Consider the following 12500-nt stretch of genomic DNA (forward strand, 5'->3'; position numbering starts at 1 on the left):
TGCACCGGCGACGAGCACGACAGCGCATGTGTGGGCGACAGAACCGCCTCCTCCCGTGGGCCCAGCTCAAAAATACAACAACGGTAAAAAAGAACAAAAAAAAAAACAGAGAAAAACCCAGCAGATGTCAAAGAGTAGGTACCAATTTTCTCTTCCCCCGGTTGGCAGGCGGCAGAGAGAGGATTTTGACGGCATGGCATGGCATGGCACGGAGCGTGGTGCCGTGTGCGGCCGTGGCATCTCCTGGTGGGCATCGCATCATCCGCCAGGGATCGGCGTGTGACGTCCGAGTCGATCGTTGACGCTACTTCAGAAGCGCGGGCAGAGGACGCGCGCATTTGATCGACCGCTGAGCTCAAATATCAACAATCTTTTTGGTCAGGATCGAGGAGGACAAGTGTGGAGAGTAGCTCATCTCAACTATTATCCCCCTTCATCATTCGCTTGTAACGCCCACTAAATGCTGGTAGCAGTGTGGTGGTAGAACTGGACTAGCATACAGTGGCCACAAAAAAGTCATTGGTTTGATTTTTTTATCTGCTTGAACAAGGCACTTCACCCCAAAATGCTCCAGGGAGATGGTGACTGGTATCTGCAAGTCACTTAAGATAAAAGTATCAGCCAAATTAATAAATAAAATATATATTAAAAAATGGGGAAATAGCCGTCTGTCTAAACCAGGCATGACTTAAGAATAAATGTCTTAACGTGATAGTTTGCTAGACTCTAGTTGAGGTTTTCACCTTGGTGGCTGAGAATAGAAATACAACACCCATCTCACCGCTGGTGGTTTTTGCCCCCTACGGCACCTTCCAGGCAGCACAGCCTAAAAGGCACTACCTTTACCCTATTCCTAACCCTAACCCCCTCAACCCTCATCCTACCCCTAAACTGAGGGGAGTAGTGCCTTGAAGGCAGCGCTGCCTGGAAGGCACCATTGAGTGCAAATAATACCAAAGACCCATCTCACCCATCATTGCTCGAGCTAGACTTTGGATAGATAGAGCACAGCAGGAGTCTCGATTAGTACAATGACTTGATATCGTACCTAACAAATTCACTCTCCTTACACGGTTTATATGTCTATGATCATTGTTATTATGACAATTTGCTAGTATTATTATTCTGTTAAAATGATTTAGTCTATTACTATTATGAGTATTTATGTGGGCTATGTGACTAAATGAAAACAAATTAACGATACGGTGTATTGTTATTATTGCTTGGACAAAAGCGTGTGCCAAGATATCCATTATCATATCCATAACATCTTTAGTGCAGAATCTAGTCCCTCTCATTCTCTCTTCATTGCTTTTCATTGTCATTTGAAACTAGACACACACTTAATGGGGAAATAGCAGACAGAGAGTCTGTCTGGCCTCTCAGAAATCCCTCAAACTCCTGTTACGCACTGAGCAATAAACATTCAAAAATCTATCATCGTGTTCGGAGGTGCGGGCCGGGCAGGCGACAAATGGACGGTAATCGTCCCAGAGGTGGCCGCCGCCCCCCCGCTGACTCTAATGGCCAGTGACAGTCTCCGTCTCGTCGGGTCCCCACCGGGCGCATTGTTCCCCCGACGGCAGGAAGTGGCTCCTGCCGTGTCGTGGCGTCCAGACGATTGGACACCGAGCTCAGGGCCCGCTGATGGATCACCCGCTCAGACAATAGCGCACTCACGTCCCCCCCGTCACCACAGCAACAAAGGCTACGCTGAGGTCAAATACCAAATGTAGGCAACCGGAGGGGAATGTGATTAGGGTATCTAATCAAACGAGATTGGAGAGGTCTGTGCTGACTGCGGAAGAAAATGAAAAATAATAAAAATAACCTCACCGAGGGCAACGCAGAGCTTTTTCTGCCCCCTTTACGGAATATTTATTCCTAGGTTTAAATGTCAAGAGTGACTTTTTTGAAGACTTTTTTTCGAGATGAGAGACGGACAATTTATAGATTAGCATTAATATGCAGAGGAGAGCTCAAAAAGCGACGACCACGAGAGCTATCTGATCTTCAGGCTCTTAAGCCACTTGAGAAGATTATTCGAGTCCTGTGGTTCATTCATCCACATGCTCCGATCGGCAACCCATCCCCCACTCATTCCTCCCCCCTACTCTCCTCCTCTCCACTCCGCTCCTCTCTCTGTCTCTGTCTCTGCCCTCCTGCCTCCGGGCCAGGCTCAGAGGACACGGTCCCTTTCGGGGACATCATCTGTCACAACACGGCTTTCATCAGAGCCACAGTTGGCTCTGGCTCGATGTGACAAGGAAACAGGGTGGGGGAGAGAGGGAGAGAGAGAGAGAAAGAGAGAGAGGGAGAGAGATAGAGAGGGGTGAGGGGAGAGGCGGTAAGAGAAAAAACAGGAAAATCAATCTGCCTCTCCACACTAAGTGATGGAAGGGGAGAGTGGGGATTGGGGTGGTGTAGGGAGGGGGGGGGTTCGGCTCGACTCACGGTGTGGGACCCCCACTGACACCAAGCAAGCATCGCATTCCACTGCGGCATGATCTGACTCCACATCCTTCAAACAAACCCTCCCCCCCCCCACCAACACCACCACCACCAACACCACCACCACCATCCTCTTCACTAGAACCCCCTCCATCCCTGCCCATCCCAACTCTACCAGCTCGTGGGACTTTCACATTCTGGAGACTTTCGAAAGAGGGACTTGATAAACACCAAGCAGGCATCAGATTCCACTACGGCATGATCCGACCCTGCATCCCTCAAACCAACCCCCCCCCCCCACCCCACACACACACACACGCCCTGGCTGCACCCCTCCCACCCACCTTCCATGAAGCCCAGCAACCCACAACTCATGGGACACCCCCCCCCGTTTTGAGGACTTTGAAAGAGAAACTTAGTAGCTGGCGCTTCTCCGCTCCCATGAAAGACATTTGAGTAACGAACAATTTATAGATTCACATTCATATGTAGAAGAGAGCTCACAAGCAGGCACCAGAGCTATCTGATCTTCAGCCTCAAAGCCAGCATTATGTGCGCGACTGATTAATATTTGGAACAGGCGTCGGAGGAGAGAGAGAGAGAGAGAGAGAGAGAGAGAGAGAGAGAGAGAGAGAGAGAGAGAGAGACGATTGCTCTCGTCATTGCCGTGTGGAAACAGTGATGGCTGGGCCGGGTCCCAGGAGACTGGAAACCGTAGAGGCCGTGGTGGAAATGAGAGGCAAGCCCTCTTCAAAGGGGACGAGGGGGTCTGCAAAACACATCAGGACAGCTGGGTAGCCAGACCGGCTATTTCTGGACGCATCCAGACGACGAAGAAGAAAAAGAAAACGAAATCCTGCAGGGAAGAATGCTGGGAACTTTATGCGGCAGTGGGTGAGTTCGGCACCACACGCTGACTAAGAGACCTTGAAGTGACATTGGCCATTATACTGTATCCTTTCCCCTTACTTACTGCCGAGCTAACAAAAGGCAGCAAATAAAGGGCCCACCACTAAAAGCCCCCCCCCCCCCCCCCCACCCGTTTTTAAAGGTAATTCTTGCAAAATTATGAGGCCTCGATGCCATTGTGGAGACATTTGAAACAAGAGCCCTGTGAGGCCCATGTACGGTGGCCTGTAGGGAAGCAAAGTGGCAGGTCGGACTGTCGCTCGGTAAGCCCTGCAGTGAGGACAATCATACACAGGCCGGGTGGACATGCCACCAGCTGCCTTCCATTTGAACTTGGGAAATGTACACACACATATGCATACACACACACACTGACAGACAGGTAGATAGACACATATAGTACACACACACACACACAGAAGGGCACACTGATGGGGACCTTTACTTCACAGAACAAAGGTAATGGCGGTGGATAATGAGGGTGCAAAAAGGCGAGGGGGAAAAGGCACAAGAACATGAAAAGAAACTGCCAGGCAATTATCCCTCCTTCCGTCTCTGATGGTGGGAGGGGGCGAGTCGCAGAGGGGACCCCGGCCTAGCAGCTGGGCTGGTGGTATGGTAGAGGACAACGTGGAGGGCAGGCTATCAGACAGAACGGCTGTGACAAAGGTGGCCGGCATCAGTGAGTGTGTGTGTGTGTGTGTGTGTGTGTGTGTGTGTGTGTGTGTGTGTGTATGTGTGTGTGTGTACTGTATGTGTCTATTTACCTGTGTGTCAGTGTGCACCAGTGTGTTTCTGTGTGTGTGTGTGTGTGTGTGTGTGTGTGTGTGTGTGTGTGTGTGTGTGTGTGTGGGCGTGGAGGGACTGGGGTTGAGCACGGCTGGTTTCAGCTGGTGCTTTGTGCAGCACTGCGGATACGGGTGCAGGCCGTGACTAAACACTGACCTGCACAAAAAGACTGAAGGGACGGCGAGGCCGAGGCCGAGGCTTCGGATGTTTCTCTCCCACGGCAGCATATTAAGCAGCTTTCCCAGAGTCCCTTACAATGGGAGCGCAAGAGGAGGGGAAACGGTCACTCACGACGGAACTGTAACTAACTTGGAGTTTATTGTGCGATTTGTTCCACAGTGTCTTCTACCCACACACAATGGGTTTTCTCTCTTTTAGCAGGACCTGGCTAGCTGGTGCGGTGCGGCTCGCCAAGTCTCGACTCCTCCAGACACTCGCATATAAAAAGTAAAAAATACGAGCTCGGTACAGTTCTTTAATCGTTACGAAAAAGGGATGGCTCGAGCTATAATTGAGACGACTCTGGGATCAGTCAAGAGTCGGCCTGTCAGCTAGCTTTGACATATTTTGACTTCGGAGAAGGTTCAGCCAGGGACAGAGGCAAATGAGATCTCCCGGAGACGCCATTTTGATTTCACGGCTCGCTTCCCAAGATAGAGCACTGGCTGTCCGCTGTTAGAGGCCTCTGGAGGGGGTGCAGAGGGGTCACGAGATTAGTACTCACCGGAATGAGCCTCCGCATCACAGCTTCTGCAGACCTTTCCTGATTTGACTCATTATCAGTTCAGCAACTTTTGTGCAGTGTTAGCAATTTTTACAAAGGTGAAACATAACTGCTGCTCACAGCTCTATATATAATAAAAAAGAGCTGTGAGACATGGGATCTGCAGCTGCTTGCCAAGGTAGAGGCAGAGGGAGAGAGAGAGAGAGAAAGAGAGAAAGAGAGCAGGAGAGAAAGAGTATGTGTGTGAGAGAGTCCATCTCTTGTTCATTAAATTTCTCACGGGGGGACATTGGGCGCCCCGGCGGACGATTAATTGGGAGTTAGGGGCCAAATCCCAGCGTGCATTGCGGGGGGTGCCAAGTGACAGCAGACAGACAGTGTTCGGGCGCAAAATGGGTGACAAATTCGCGCAGCTTTGGAGGCGACGCTGAAGGTCAGCCAACGAGAGAGAGGGCGCAGACCGACAGACCGTGGGCCTGCTGAGAAGGGGGGGGTTAACCTTTTCCTGATTGCCCTTTCTCTTTCACCAGGCAGACATACACCACCCCCCATGGAGAATGCCCCCCTGTTGTCGTGAGAACTATGATTGATCAGCAAGATGGCAAACCTGCAAAGAACGTGGCAGGGCTGGAAAGACATTGGAGGTTTCAACCACGAGGCATCGTTTGTCGACATGCCAACAAAGGAGAAGAGCGCTTCCAGAGATTTTACGACCCCAACGCTGACACGTGTCCATTTCATAATTTGAAAATGAATACAGAAAGCTGCCCTACCTTTCTCTTCCTCCAGTCACACTTCTAGTCTTCTGTTTTCTAAACCCTATTTGAATTTGAAATGGATTGCATATTGTAACAACCGCCTACCTTTTGCCCATGAGGCTGGCGGGTTTGGCCAGGCCGAGGTTGCTCTTGCTGGGCTGCTTCTTGCGCCGCGTCAGCCTCTTGCGGCCGGTGGCGGTGCCGGTGGTGGAGGCGGCGTCCTCGGAGGCGTGGGAAGGGCTGCTGCCGCTGCTGCCCTTGCTGTTGAGGTCGCGCAGGACGTCGTAGTTGATCTTGCTGGAGATCTTCTTCCTCTCCAGCATCTTCTCGATGGCCTCCTCGGCCGTGTTGGCCCGGATTGGCTCGCGTTTCTTGGACGATTTCTTGGGCTGCAGAACCAACCCCCCACCCCCCCAAAAAATAGATTAACAAGATTGCACAGGCGACACTGCAAACCCTTTGCAACATTTTTCGTTGCTCCCTTTCCTCTCGCAACATAACATAACATAACATTAACATTCACATTAACCAAATACCAGCATCTGCAGCCCATCCTAAAGTTAACGTTAAAGTTCACTGATATTTAGCAGCAGCTTTCATCCAAAGTTACGCAGATTTGCAACTGCAAGAATCGAACCCCAGTCAACCCCAATCGACCCAATGTCAGTCGGGGGATGTCACTGCATTTCCACCACGCCCACAACCTGGTTAGCGCATCGGGCTTGTAACCAGAGGGTTGCCGGTTCAATCTCCGACCAGTCCACCACGGCTGAAGTGCCCTTGAGCAAGGCACCTAACCCCTCACTGCTCCCCGAGCGCCGCTGGTTGGGCAGGCAGCTCACTGCTCTGGGTTGTGTGATTCACCTCACTGTGTGTTCACTGTGTGCTGTGTGTTCACTAATTTGGTTAAATTGGGTTAAATGCAGAGAACTGAATTTCCCTCACGGGATCAAAAAAGTATATATTCTATTCTATTCTATTCTACCTTCCAGCTGGATTGTAATGATCCTGTAGGAGGCAGGAGATGTGATGACCCTCTGCAGAAGTTATGTGACACTGCAGTCCTGCAGATGTTATGTGATGCTAGCACCAGTCCTGCAGAAGTTACGTGATGCTAGCACTAGTCCTGCAGAAGTTATGCAAGAAGACCCATTACAACACCAGGGGAATAATGCTTCTAATACTTAATTCAAAAGCCCATGGCTAAGGTCTTTGAAAGTCCCAGTATCTTTCTCCCAGCAAGCAGATAAACTAGTCAACTTAATATAAATGACCAAGGAGCGTGAGGCACTGATTAAATGTTAACTAAAAGTTGATCTTGAAAATGCATTATTGATTCTTCACTTGGTAAAATCACACAGACAACTGAAGGCTCCTGCTTCAAGACAGCCTTCTCTTCATGAAACTTTTGTATCCTTGTACAAGTATCCTGAATAGTGGATGAACTACAAAATGCCTAAATATTGAACATTGGTCTCAATAACCACAGGCTTCTGCTGGAATAAATGACTCTGAATAAAATACTTTGATGAGGGCTGAACCTTAAATACATACATAACCCAATGCACGTTAGCCATACATTAGCCATTTCTTTTCATCTTTAACCAAAATGATCTCAGACTCCCTGCTGTCAACAGAGGAAACACTGAACCTACTTAAGAATCTGCGAAATCACTTGAAGCCGTGGGACCCACAGCAATCACCGTTCGTTTGTTATTCAATCACCATGTTTGTTATACATCTAGAGCAAACGGTCTCGCCACAGTGAAAGCTGGTGGACATGAGATTTCTTAACCGAATCTGGTATTGGCATCAAGCTCTCGGCACCTCATTAGGAAGGCCTGCAGCCGTATGGCTAATAGTCTCATGCTGAAAACCGTGGCACAGATGTCGGCCAGCAGGTTAGTCTGGAGGAGAGGGGGGGCGGGGGGTGGGGGGGAAGTGGTACAGTCCGACATGGAAAGTGCCCCCCTCCTTTTCAATCAGACACAGCTGCTGTATGTCTGCTATAGTGGCCCCTGAGCAGGAGGGAGCGTAGCTCTTCACCCACCCCAAAGACACACACACACACACACACTCCTCACATAGCCACACACACACACACACACACACACACACACACACACACACGCACACACACACACACACACACACACACACACACACACACACACTCCTCACATAGCCACACACACACTCACTTACACACACACACACACACACACACACACCCTTACCTTCTCTTTATAAATTCCCAGTTCTTTCTCCTTGGCGATTCTTTCCTCTTTTTCTGAAAGGAAAAACATTTGCACAATTATAACAACAGTGGATGCAAATGAAAGACATCAAACATTTTGCAAATCAGAAATTTGCTTTTCTCTTTCAACCCAAAACCAAAGCTCTCCGAAAGGCTACACCAGAACTCTAGCTCAGCTAATGTGGCCTCCATAAAGTAGCAAAGTAACAAAAAGGTTGTAACAAGGTCCACTTAAGCACGCTGGCTTTTAAAATGTGCGAAACTGGAGAGATGAGGGGGGGGGGGGGGGGGGGGGGGGAGGAAACGCAACTAATCCAAAGTTTTACGGAGTGCTTCTTATCAGAGAAGGAGACCTTGAGTCTCTCTTAGCCTACCTGCTGAGCAGCGAGAAAAGACTCGGGGAAGTCTCGGCTGAGGCGCATTAATGAGAGTGTCAGACTTGGCTTTGACGTTGCGGCCTACCGCTGCCTGCTCGCAGGCTTTTCTTTATAATGCTTGTTCGTTCGTTCGCTCGTTCGTTCATTCATGTGTTTGCTCGTTCTTACCTTTCTGTTCTTGCAGGTACTCCTCGTTCTGTTTCATCCACAGTTCCGTTTTCACAGTCACTTCCTTCTCGCTCAGGATGTACTGTGGGAGAAAGGGAGGGAGAGAGAGAGAGAGAGAGAGAGAGAGAGAGAGAAAGAGAGAGAGAGAGAGAGAGAGAGAGTGAGAGAGAGATAGGAGGACATCCACACGTATGTATTGAAAATGTGTCTAATGCTTCATGTGTGGGGATTTTAAAAATGTATGAAGATTATGCGGTGTAATTTTCATTTCCATTCAGCGTGATGTTGAATCCAAGTCGTTTTGACTTTTTGTCACTTTATAATACCTTAAGAGCTTCAGCACAGAGTTGGGTGTTTTGCAGAAGAAGACACTGGCTTAGATGTTGGGTTTAAGTCTATGTGCTGGACAGAGGCGGACATCCCGGGTTCAAAAAGTAAAAGGCCAAAAAACATTTTCCAAACCAGCTCATAAGCTTAAGTGCGCAGGTAGAAAGAATATGTGGCGGGACTTTTACTATGTGGAACCAGGAATGTCTGCCTCTGGTGCTGGAAGTAAGATACCGGTAATGACAACATACCTTCTCAATTTCCTCCTCATCGATGCCATCCAGGTCAAGTTCTCCACTGTCCGACTTGTCATCTACAGACAGAGAAACAGAACAACGCCAGTGCTCAATATCATACTTCTCAAAAACATAGGCTTACGAAGCCACAAAGGTCCATGTTTTCCTCTTCTTTAACCAGTGGAGAAAGTCATAAACAGATTGACACTAATTTAATTTCATTTCATTTTTTTCCATTGACTACACTGTTATCTTCATCTGGCAGACTGATCTTTGTTTGTTTTGGTAAACTTGCTTTCCTTTTTATGAAAACACAAGCACACACAAACACACACACACACACACACACACACACACACACACACACACACACACACACATACACACAGCCGTAGGCATGACTGAAGTGTTTTTCCCCCTGACAAAGCAGCGGGCAGGTAATTCACTGAACCTCTCCCTTCTAATATGAAATGGAAGATTATCTCCTCGCTTGAGTGGAGCTTCGCATATCTGAAGATGACAACAAACAACGCAATTTGCGCGAGAGCGATATCAATAATGCAGGCCCAGCAAGCTCTTTGTTGTGTAATTGCTAGTAATAGCCCTGGCTGTGATCTGAAAAGGGTGCTGTGTTTTTTGAGGATGTTCTCAAATTGTCTTCAAACGTAGCAGAGGGAACCGCTGCATAAGCCCCTTCAGCGTTAACATGGCAAACGAGGTGAGTGTGTGAGAAGCCATGCGATGTGAACATGTTGAGACCCACAATGCTTTTGAACTTGATGGTTTGGGGTGCACGCACGCGATCTGGTGCATCATGGAGAGGGCAGGGCGCGTGCTTTAACATGAGTTTGTGGGTGTGCCTTTTTCCAGAGAAATAACTCCCATGACCTTTTTGTGCATTCCATGAATCTGCATCTTTTAAAAAATCACTTAGGATCAATTCGGATGGATGCATTTGAACAGATACATCACCTACATGTTATTATCAACTAACGCTACTACTATTAAAACAAAAATAAAAATATGCGTAGGTGTTTATGAAGTGCAAAAATGTGCTATTTATGTTATACTATGCCAATGTTTATACTATTTCATCGTACACGTTCATGTCCTTGATCCAGGCATGGTGTGCTATTGATGCTTGAGCAACCTAAAGTGAAAGCAATCTAAATTTGGAGAAACTCAACGATCCCGGTTTTTTCTTCCACCCGACAGCACAAGGTGCAAACAAGCAGACGCTGATTATGCGTTAAAATGCCTAAAACCAAAACAGCTAACCCAACAACACACATCCTTTTTGGGTCCAGGAATGTGGCACAGTACATTTGGTGTGCTGAGACACGTTTCAGAGCGAGGTTCAATTCACTCAGGCACGGCTCACGGACCGACTACAACAAAGACATCTAGCGTGAATAACAAATGCCTCTTTGGTGAATACTTCACACACCTTTCCAAATTCACAGAACTTTTTCCATGACACGCGCACGCACACACACACACACACACACACAGAGGTGGAGGAGACTCAAAGATGTATCATGAGGAGGACAGAAGTCAGTGCTCAAAAGGGCCAACTCAACACCAGCTCTGGCTGGCACCTCAAGAGAAGAAAAGCGAGAGAGAGAGGGGAAAAAAAAGAGATTTCTGTAGAGCCACCCCAACCCAACATGGGGGAAAAGAAAAAGTGGGTCACAATCTGTCGCCCATCTCAAGAGTTTCCCCCTGCCTCACACTCCACCAACACTACACACACACACACAACTATCTTTCATACAGTGTGTGTGTGTGTGTGTGTGTTTGTGGGTGTGTGTGTGTGTGTGTGTGTCTGATGGTGGTGGTAGAGCGTGAGGCAGTGGGAAACGCTTGAGATGGGCATGTGTGTGTGTGTGTGTGTGTGTGTGCGCACACGTGTGTGTGTGTGTGTGTGTCTGTGTGCAGGAGCAGGCAGAGTTGGCACTGGCGTGGATCATACATACGCATTAGTGTCACCCCCCCCCCCCCCCCCCGCCCCTTCATGATCCATCGCCCCTCACGTCGTCGCCGAGCGAGGAGGAGCCACCGCGGCCGCTGTGTCTGCTGTGTCTGCCGCTTCTGCCGCTGCTCAGGGGCAGGTAATGGATATCGATTCCAGCAGCTCTCTGCCGCTCGCCTGTCACCCCTACGGTGTTGACGCACAGTCGCTCGGCGGACGCGGCCGACGACGAGCCTCTCTTTGTCACGCTCTCTTTGTCACACACACACACACACACACACACACCGGTGCGGCGCGTCGCGTCTGAACAGGCTCAATGTAGTCAACGATGCAGGGCGAGTCAAATCCAAACAGCAGCCAATAACTCAAAGGGTCTCCCTCTCACTGCCTCGCACTCTCAAATTCAGACACACACACACACACACACACACACACACACACACACGCACGCACACACAGTCACACACACACACACCTCTACCACTTGATAAGCAATCTCATAGTACATTGCCCTTCTATTATTGAGACTGTAAAGGACTAACAACATACTCCATTACAATAACATAATCCTAATACTAACAGCAATCATTTAATGAACGCCTAACATTATACAACTACAACGTATCAGTAATTGCTAAGCAGATTTACACATTGCCTTTTATTTCACATTGCCTTTTAAGTCAGCAACCAATGCACATGATAAAGTATTACAATGTAACTAGGACTATAGCCACGTTTACATGGATAGTTTTTTGTCATTCCGATTAAACTATTCCGATTGAAAATTTTTGCGCCGTCTGTTTACATGGGCTACTTTCTATTCCGATCAGACGCTTGTAAGCGCTTTAGAATCTTTCATCGGAATAGCTGTTGTTTCCTACTTTTCATCGGGAGGATATGTCAATCCGAATGACCGTATACATGAGCGTTCATTCGGAATAGGAACGGACTACGCCACCTCTTCTATTCCGATTACAATTCTGATCGGATCAGGATTTTCATTCCGATTGAGGTGTTTATATGCCGATTTTGATTACGATTGAGCTGTTTTTTTTTCGTTTCTAATCTGAATAGAAGTGTCCATGTAAACGGGGCTTATGTAATAAAACACGTTCCTTACAAGTGAACAGCTAAGGCAAGGCGCTAACATTAGCGCACTCAGGATTGGATGGAGCCCATATGGTGGTGAATGTGTCTATGGACTGTGCTGGAGGAGGCTTTGGAAAGGACTGTAGGCGGTAAAAATGGAAAGAGTTTGGCAGCAGAGTCTCAAACAGCGACGCTGTGATGCGAGACGCCACTCTGATAGATAGCTATCTCATATACTACGCACTCACACTCTCTCTCTCTCTCACACACACACACACACACACACACACTCACAAACTCTCATAACACACACTCTCCATTACACACACACACGCACGCACGCACACACACATACACACACACACACACACACACACACACACACACACACACACACACACACACACACACACACACACGCTTTCAGTCTCACACACAGACAC

At 48.3% G+C, this 12500-nt stretch overlaps 1 protein-coding gene across 1 annotated transcript in view; it reads right to left on the bottom strand.

The window, feature by feature from the left end:
• brf1b (BRF1 RNA polymerase III transcription initiation factor subunit b) overlaps positions 1-12500 on the bottom strand; it is an 86171-nt gene that overhangs the window by 19134 nt on the left and 54537 nt on the right. Inside the window, exons 13-16 of the mRNA XM_062550861.1 lie at positions 9012-9073; positions 8434-8515; positions 7869-7921; positions 5737-6020 (exon numbers count right to left, since the gene is read on the bottom strand). Of these exons, the coding sequence (XP_062406845.1) occupies positions 5737-6020; positions 7869-7921; positions 8434-8515; positions 9012-9073 (481 nt within the window). The remainder of the gene's footprint in view (positions 1-5736; positions 6021-7868; positions 7922-8433; positions 8516-9011; positions 9074-12500) is intronic.

Source organism: Sardina pilchardus, chromosome 12 (assembly GCF_963854185.1).
Source record: "Sardina pilchardus chromosome 12, fSarPil1.1, whole genome shotgun sequence".
Classification (NCBI taxonomy): Eukaryota; Metazoa; Chordata; class Actinopteri; order Clupeiformes; family Clupeidae; genus Sardina; species Sardina pilchardus.